At 40.9% G+C, this 9,622-nt stretch overlaps 1 protein-coding gene across 1 annotated transcript; it reads left to right on the top strand.

Annotated features, from left to right (window-relative positions):
* Positions 1–130: 130 nt before the first annotated feature.
* sar1b (secretion associated, Ras related GTPase 1B) lies at positions 131–9,390 on the top strand. Its single transcript, XM_086226944.1, has 7 exons — positions 131–319; positions 3,328–3,403; positions 4,783–4,902; positions 5,901–5,966; positions 6,249–6,352; positions 6,833–6,964; positions 7,632–9,390. The coding sequence occupies exons 2-7, from the start codon at positions 3,346–3,348 to the stop codon at positions 7,746–7,748; spliced, it is 597 nt and encodes a 198-aa protein (XP_086083070.1). The 5' UTR covers positions 131–319; positions 3,328–3,345; the 3' UTR covers positions 7,749–9,390.
* Positions 9,391–9,622: the final 232 nt, after the last annotated feature.

Below are 9,622 nucleotides of genomic sequence, written 5' to 3' on the forward strand. Positions count from 1 at the left end.
TTAACAGCCATTAATATAACATTGCACGACTTAATTCCAGAAAAAAATGTGAATATAAAATTGTAAATCAAAAAGGACATTTTACCATCTGTTAATTCGATCTCCAGTCGGAAAGGTTACCGTGAAACATCAACAGGAAGCGGCTGGACCGAGTTTTTGGGAGTTGTTGGACAGCCATTGCAGTGTCGTGGCTCAGTAACAAAACACGAAAAGGGAAAGGAAGACCTGGCATTTCGCAGGCTCTCTTGATCTGACTGGATCCATTTACATGACTACAAGAGAGAACACACTCCGTAAACTAATCTAAACCTAATAACGGGTAAGTGTGTTGATACACTTTCTCACAAACGATCAGGAGAGAATCTAAGGTTGACGTTCGCCATCTCGGCTAGCAGTTTCTCCCGGCTGCTAGCGGTGCTATGTTAGCATTGCTAACATCAAGTTGGCTAACTTGTCTACCATCAAAACCGCTTAAGATGGATATAAACTCAAACTGACCCACAGTTAAATATATTGTTAACATACTTGTTCATCAGAATTATGATAAAAATCACAGTTTACAACATCTTAGTGATGTTTTTACACCGGTGAAGTGTTTCTCTAGCTTGAGCTAACCGCTGAGTAGCTTACGTAGCAAGTAACCCTTCGATGCAACGTCGCCTTTCGGAGAATATGACACGTAGCTAGTAGCTTCCCGCTAGCGTGCCTACCAACCGACTTCACAATATCTGTGTTAAATTTCCCGACATGAACATGTCTACCGTAGGAAAGAGTCGTTGGTATTCAGTCAAATGGGTATTTTTTGGTTTTGCCAGCGCGGGATGCGCTAGAGACTGAATATCTTAGACATCCACGTTAAGGTATTTAGCTGTAGAGGTTAGCTAACTTTCGCGGCTACGTTAACAGTGCTTGTGATAATTTAATTGATTTCTTGGTCAAGCAAAACCCCATCCTGACTCTTTGGCTGAACAATGGATACATAATTGCTATATGACACTTGTACTGATCCGGAGCATCTGTGTTCGTAACGTAGATTGAGTTTCCCTCAAATTCCCGAAGGAGATATCCGTGTCCTATATTAGGCTACTGTTCAACTTAATCGCTAAACGAAGACACGGTTTTCTAACATATGAACTTTCCAGTATGAAAACAAAACATATTTTGTCATTAAGGTGGGGGGTAGTATTAAGAACACCCTGTCACAACGTGTGGTTTGTTGGATGTTTCACTCAGTACAAGCTTCACCTCATTCTAAAAAAATCTGTTGTAGAGGAAAATTGAAGAAATGATTATTAATTCATTTGATAGATGCAAATTAAAAATTATGTACGATTGAGGGTGTCTCAGCAATCATGTCTCTCATGCATAATTTGTTTCCTTATGTCAGCCACATTATTGTGTTTGGCCATTTGAATCGTTCAGATCCATTGAACCAGGCCCAGGCTGTTGCTGCCAGCATTTATGCCAGTTCTTGATGACTTTTTCCTGCAGGTTTTTATTCCTGAATAATTTAACTTGAGTTGGATAAACTTCAGCAGAGAGTCATATTTTTCCCTTGATAGTTGTCGGTTCCTGTCAGTTTCACATTCAGAACGGCTTCACGTCAAACACCTGTGCATCAGTTTGTAACACCAGCCCACGTTGTCATAGCAGCTCGTCGGGGTCTGGAACGGAGCACAGGGGACTGGAACAGAGCAGTGGCTGACAGCAGTGTAGTTCAACTGTATTTACATGGTCATGACCTTTGGCTACCTTATACTTTAGACCCGGAGTTGTTTGCATGTTACGTAACCAGGGTTAGAGGTCGGCACCGGCTTACCTTGTTCTAATGCCCCTTTAACTGTTACAGAGGAAATATATGATACTGAGATGAGATGTGTGTGTGTTGTCTAATGTAGCAAACATGGTTTCAGGTGTGGAAGCTCAGACTCAACCCAAACACACCACCTCTTCTGTCCCTATGGTTATGAAACATGAGGTAGCATTAGAGGGGAAAGAGAAGCTTGTGTGAATGTAAATATCAAACTAACACAACAGGCTTTTCTTCTGCAGATAGAGAAAGCTGTTTCTTGTCAGCCGGTCAAGGGAGTTGTTGATCTTACACAGTTGCAACAGGTTCTGCCGCAGACTCTTTTTGTTTTAAATTAAATACAATCTGGTTAGCTTGTAAGGAAAGACTGGGCCTAATTCATAGGCTTTTGTAGATGGGTGGTGGTTTTGAAGAGAACACTTATTTTGCGTGTTCATTTGCTGTTAGATGGGACTCAATCATTTCTCAGAATCTTCTGTCCTGCTGTCAAAAGACTCTATTGGAACAAGCCTATAATTTCTGCACATATCCAGTCATTGTTCTTATCAGCAGTTGCAGTGTCTGCCAGGTAGGTTGAAGATTGCATATTCATAGAGCTGATTGCTTTCACTTACATTAAGTTTGTGGTAAAAAGTGTGCTGTTTGAGCACTAATTTGAAGCTAACTTTCTCCAGTTGTCACACACTGATATTCGTGTCGTCTAGTAGGAAGATGCAAAATGACTGGAAGTCTGTTTATTTGATTTATATTTTTTGTTATTTACTCCATGTAAATCAGCAAATTTAAATTACAAACCTTTTCCCACCACAGTGTTTTTTTCTAGGGATGGAAAGTGCTTTTTTCAAGAAACACACACACACACACACACACACACACAAATTCTGTGCTGGATATTAACAGTCAGATCACTGGAGCGTCCAGTCAGAACTCTGGTAATCTGAGAAGATGTTTCCTGTGATTTGCATGTTAGTCTGGTGGTCCTCCGAAGGGCCAGTCTCTCAGAAATGTCCCTGAAGCCTGTAGACTGTTTGAACCTAATTGAAATTGTACATGCTGGGGATGAAGACAAGCTGTCCAGATCACCTCGTACTGATGATGTCTGTCCAAACAAAACCAAAGAGAGAGAGAGAGAGATCTAGAGGGAGAATTCAGACAAACATCCGATGACATGCGTGAGGCATAACAGATGTGGTGACGTGACTCATGATTTTTGTTGGGATTTTAACTACACACTCCATTTTGACTGTTGAAAAATAAAAATGATTTTTGATATGATTTCGCTGAGACTTCTGCATCTCTGCAGCACTCTAATACTTTATTTGCATACCGCCTTTAATTTGGATATTACACTTAGCCATATTACAGTTTCTGTAATGTTTTCATTTCATAGTCCTGCTTACAGTCAGTGTGCTAACAAGGCATTTTACAGGAAAAGCTGATTTACTCACCTCTGTTACTTTGTCTTCTGGATTTCTGTTAATTAATGTTTTTGTCTTTTTCCCTATTTTTTTCTTCAGGATTCAACAGCTCCAGATATGTCATTCATCTTTGATTGGATTTATAGCGGTTTCAATAGCGTACTACAGTTTTTAGGTGAGTAATAAGTTGCTGCAGGCATTTTTAATCTAATCTATCCAAATGCTGTTGTGAACATTTTATCAGCTGCTGTTAAAATATGAAGTGTAATTGTAGGAACAGTTGGTGATTTAGTTGAAGTGCAGTGTGATCAGTGTCATAAGTGATCACATGAACAACTTGTTCAAACTACCAGCGTGTCTTCCGTCACAGACCACCACTACTCAGTGGAAAGCTGAGACAGAAAGTGTGCACAACAGTAAGGTTTGTCTCTCAAAATCCATCGTGGTTTTGGTCGGGAGTACACAGATTTCTCCTCAACCTAAACTGTTACCGGGCAAAACATCTGAATTTATTTCATAATTAAGGACATTACAAACAAGACCTTTTCACATTTAGCAGAAATGTGGTCAGTGACATGTAGTGAGAAATTCATCGATCAACATGGTGCCTGGTTCTTTTAAATGCTTCTGCACAGCATGAGTTTGACATTTTTAGCTATTTGGTTGGAGAAGTTCTACAGCCTAGTTTACAAGTGTGATTGCTACACGGTGTCTTGTTTAGTGTCTTAACACCAAACGTCCTGGGAACATGAGCGATACATAAAGGAAGGGCCTCTTTTAAACAAGACAGGGTTTTCGCCTTTTTTTTTTTAATGATTTTTTTCAAACAAGTGTCTTGAGTCATTATGTCCATTGAAATCAAACAGACACTCTTGTGCTCTCATCAGAAAAATGCATGGTTGTAACATCTTTGTTCAAGCCGCCGGAGCAGCTGCTCTTCAGGTCAGACGGGTAGCATAGTGCTGTTGCGACTAATGGTGACGTCTTGTGAAGCTGACTCAGTCAGAAATTTCACTAATCCACTGGGTTTCACTGCGCCGTTTCAGAGGTGGAGTGAACACAGAGACATCTTGTATCCTGTAATCTTATAATCTTATCTTTCTCGATGCTGTGGAGTTGAAGAAGTCGCGGTTTGAGTCGCGTCTTTCTTCTGTTTTTACTCAGTCTGTACACCGTCCAGGAGCTGACAACAAGACTGAAAGCTCTCTAGTTTTCTGTGAGGTACAAAGCCCACTTGGCTTTTTGAAATGACTAAATGTCTCTCTGCAGAATAACAAATGAAGCAGTATCTCCAGTCAGCGTGTAAACTGACATATACAGCGAGTGAATGGCTGAGAACAAGTCTGAGCCTGAAAAGTCAAGGTGGATCACCTTCTATACGAGTGACAATCGAAAGTCGTGGCAGTCCTCAGTACCACGTGAAGCAGCACATTTAGACATTTTCATATGTGTTCGATTTGCTAATGTCAATATTTTGATGCACCTGTTAAATGAAAACTAGATATCTTGTGTCTGAGCTTGTGTTCTGAAATATTCCATCCGGCTTCCTTTCAGGACTGTACAAGAAATCCGGCAAGTTAGTTTTTCTTGGCCTGGACAATGCTGGCAAAACGACACTACTGCACATGCTCAAAGATGACAGATTGGGCCAGCATGTGCCAACTTTACATCCAAGTGAGTTGGCGCTACTCTCTCACTCCCATGCACATTGATGCAGGGGGAAAAAAGCATTTATCTTTGACATTTTCACACAAACCCCTGTCAAATGTGTATAAGAAGATGGGTGACGAATAAAAAGGAAATAAAAAAAACAGCCCACACACACATAAAAAACAGGCTTTCCAAACATAACCAACAGAGAAACACTACCTATTCAGAACAGAAGGGCCACTGAATGGTTTGATGAGCATGACATTTATGTGACTCATGCGCTGGCCGTTACTATCATCAGATAATTCAGTTGAACACCTATGTTACACCCAAGGAATGGAGCTCTGAGCTAGACCTTCAGCAGTTTTGGAAACGTATTGTGAATTTGCTTTACGATTCCATTAACATTAATGCTAAGATCAACTGAGAAAATCAATATTAGATCATCTTAATTGACTCCAATACATGTTTTTGAATCAAGTCCCAGCTGCCTCAAGTTAAATGTACTGGAATCCGTTAGTTCGAGGGTGTCTTTTTTTTTTTTTTTTTTTTTTTTTACTCCCCCCCCCCCCCCCCCACATGTACACAGATATTTCAGTTAATGTGTGATTGGGAAAATTTGCAGACGTATGGAGGAAGCGATGGAAATGTAACCGTGCTGTTAGACAGGGTAGACAGCGGCCTCACGACCATCATCTGATCACCAAACGAGAGAATTTTTTTTTTTGGCAGCACAGTCGTGTTCCATCCTCCCATTAGAGCTCCAGAGACGTGTAGAATCTAGGCTCCACACATTCAAGCTGTACTGGCTTGATAATGGGTCTTTCCTTTTAACTGTCACCCATCTTCGTCTGACTGTAAATTTAGCATTTTTTGATTTGATCACTCATTAAATAATCTGCTCCCTTGTGTGCTGGTGATTTTTGAGCTGACTGATTTGTTTTGAGCTTTACTCACAACTTTTTATTATTATCATTGTTGTTATTATTATTATTATTATTATTATTATTATTATTCTCCAGCCTCGGAAGAGTTGACGATTGCTGGCATGACATTCACCACCTTCGACCTTGGAGGCCACGCACAAGGTGTGTTTTGTATTCCTATGTTGTCGGGGTGTTATTGGTGTGTCTCACACTGTTTCACTGCCAGAATTAATATTATTGAGATATTAGCAGTTTCCCTCTGGCAGTGTACATGGCCCGCATGTAAGAAAATGATGGAAATTATGCAGCATATTAAGTAAATCTTGCTCCTCCAGTGCTCTGGCTTTAATACAATAATACAGTCAGGGAACTTGGGTTATGTAACCCTCAGAGAAGAATGGATTCTAAACATATTTTGTTGTTTTATGTGCTGGTTCACAACAGCCCGCAGAGTGTGGAAAAACTACCTCCCTGCCATTAACGGCATTGTCTTCCTCGTGGATTGTGCAGACTATACCAGATTGGCCGAATCAAAAGCAGAACTTGATGTAAGTACCTGCTACCCGTCTCGCCGTTACGGTCCAGAACAGTGTTGTAGCACCATTCAGAGGTCCCCAACGGTCAAAGCACATATTTAGTGTTAAATATCTGTTTACTGGTGTTTGTGGCACAGGCGACAGTGAGCGTGCAGTGGGCTTGAAAGTATTAAAATCCACAAGTCATTTTAAGTTTTTAATTGTGGCTAAATTTTACGACGGTGAACGAGGTGCCAAAGCCCATAACGGCATGGCATTGTTGCTCTCGCCGTTATTTTCAAGTATGATTTAAGTCCATTGCTTTCTGTTTTCAAGGACATCCAGATGTAAATCTGAAAAAGCTTTGCGATAACATAGAAGAAAATCATGCCTTTGCTCCCGGTGCAGGGTGCTAAATATCACTCAGGTGTCAGCAGTTGGTTCGTTAGAAGCAGGTAAGTGTATCCTTGACGCAGACTAAGACCACATAGTGAGATCTTCCTTCCTCTCCAGGCATTAATGACAGACGAAACCATCGGAAATGTGCCTATCCTGATCCTGGGCAACAAGATCGACAGACCAGAAGCCATCAGTGAAGAGAAACTGAGAGAAATCTTTGGACTGTATGGACAGACGACAGGCAAGGTGAGGAGACTAAAACGCTTCCGCTTACTTCGCCAGAAAATAGTCGTCACTCAATAATCCAGCAGTCTCGGTAAAAGCAGAAGAAAGGGACCATATGATGTTTTTCACTACAGCAGATGGTCATACTAAACTAAACATGGACGCATTTTCAAATGATGAAGTAAATGTGTTCTATTTTAACTAAAGCTCAGGTTTGAGACAGTTTCTTTGTGAGTCAGTATCATCTCGCTACTGACGGCTGAACACCATCGCTCCCTCTTCAAAGTTGACCAAACAAGAAAGTGGGCTCTTGAGGACGGAGACCTTAAAGAGACAGGAAGCTAAAACCGAATGTTTCGCACAGAGCAGCAACTGAGCTGCTGCATTAAGGGCCGGTCTAAGATTAAGAGGGAGGTCGAGAATATATGGAGCTGGAAATGAGAAAAATAGGTCCATTTGAAGAGGATGTGCTCTCAGGAACGACCAGGTTTTGTATTTGCTGGTGAAGGTAACATCCTTGAACAGTCGGTTTACATATTTAAAAAAGGATTTGAATCCGGAGCAAGTTCTGCACATTTCCTTGCTTGCTGAAACGGTTGAATTCCCTTATTATCAGTGTTGATCATCGGTGATGATTGGAGTTGGTACAGTGTGCATTTATCGGGACTTCTTCCTGCTTTATTCTCAGGGTAACATTCCCATGAAGGAGCTGAACACGAGACCACTGGAAATGTTCATGTGCAGTGTGTTGAAGAGGCAAGGCTACGGTGAGGGCTTCCGCTGGCTCTCCCAGTACATCGACTAAAGCAGCCAAGCCCCCGTGACACACCGAAGACACCACCGCCATCAGTGGGCGCTAAAACCAACCACTCAAGACGCCCCACCGTTGCCACCACTACCATCATACTCAGCCCCATGTTTGGTTAAACAAGTTTGCCTCCACCTTCCGAGAAACCAGTACAACTTGATCCCAATAGACTTTTATTGGTCGAACATTTGGTTCTGCACTTACAGCATTCATAACTGTATGCGCGCGCGCGCACACACACATACACACATGCACACACGCACACACACACACACACACACACACACACACACACGCACTCATTTCCATCTCTCTCTCTTTGTCCAAGAGAGTTACATAGCATTGATTCCACAGCAAACTAAACAGATGAGTCTTTTCTATATTGTGTCTGTTGTTTGCTGCCTTTTCTCTCCCTTCCTGCCATCTGTTGAGTGTAAAGCATTCTAACTGTAAATCTGTTCACGATCCCACCGATCATCAACAATCCCAGATGCCTCTCGCCCTTCTCCAGCTCAATTTGAAAAGCGAGAGCGCAACATAGTTGTATACATTGCAGTACTTTTTTTTTTTTTTTTTTAATTTTAACGGTGAGGACATTCATTCAACATTGTATTTAATCACCACACTTAAGTTAGTTTCTGTTTTTTCTTTTAATGATTTCAATGAATAAAATTTGTGGCCACGTATACAGCCCTCACTATAGACGTGTGGCTGTTTAACCTTTTTTTTCTTCTTCTTTTTTTTTTTTTTTTAAACGGACCAGTGCATTTATCAAAGTTAGCGATCAGATCGATTTCTGCAGGTTACGTGGAATTTCAGATTTTTGTTACCGACTTCTAGCTTGTGGACACATTTAACAGGCCCAAGTAGTTTGTGGGCTCCTTTTTTAAAAGAGAAATCATGGGGCGGTAGAGTAGCAGTCAGGAAGCCATTTTTAATAGAATATTATACTGGCTGTGAATCCCAGCAAGGTTTGATGAAATCAAATAGATGAAGCAATGGTCAGTTGCAGCGAAGAAAAACTATTTAAAAAAGGAAATTTGGAACGACTAGCTTGATAACATGCAGTGAACAATGAAGGGAGAATAAGCAGATGGTTTGTGGCCATCCAGTAGTTGCTAATATTATAAGTCCATTGACAGATTTATTTTCCAGCGTTTTTACAGAGGAATCTAGAGACCAGGTGTAGATGAGGATTCCTAACAGCGGGCAGTAGTAGATAGGCCTAAGGTACCTATAAGAGGGGGACCATAAATGTGAAATGTACATGAACATCGTACATGGATTTTGTATTTATAGGTGGTCCTTTTGATCTATGTGCATTACCAGAAACTATTATGCATGCCTTGTTCTTTTTGATTTTTAATCATTATTCCAGAAAGTGCAGCAGGAAGGATGAAGATGCCAAAATTTTCGATGAGAGCAGATAGTCATGTTTTTTCTCTCTCTCTCTCTCTCTCTAATGGAAACCGTGGAATTGCGCGTAATACACTCTTTTTCTGTCCCTGTCCCTTTGTGTCTCTTTTCATTCCCTCATGATGAGCTGTTCCAACAAGGGTGGGACTTGCTGTTGTTTGCATCATAAAAAAAATGTAATAAATGTTTGCAATGAATAACAGGCTTTAACATTAATCCACAACGAAGGCTGATTTTCGTTATTTTGTTTGCCTTTTATTTTGGGGGGGGGGGGGTGTTCATCTTGATTTGACAGCTGAGATAATTTTGTTATATAACTTTGTGGAGTGGAGACCACTTAACAAAGCAGCACTTAAAGTCACCTGAATGTTGATTGAAAAGCCTCTATATTTATCCTGAAGACGACCACTAGATGGCACACATGACAAGGCCGTGTATGTTGAGCACTGCAGATT

This window comes from Aulostomus chinensis, chromosome 15 (genome assembly GCF_037954235.1).
Source record: "Aulostomus chinensis isolate RoL2024-O1b breed Wild chromosome 15, RoL_Achi_v1.0, whole genome shotgun sequence".
Classification (NCBI taxonomy): Eukaryota; Metazoa; Chordata; class Actinopteri; order Syngnathiformes; family Aulostomidae; genus Aulostomus; species Aulostomus chinensis.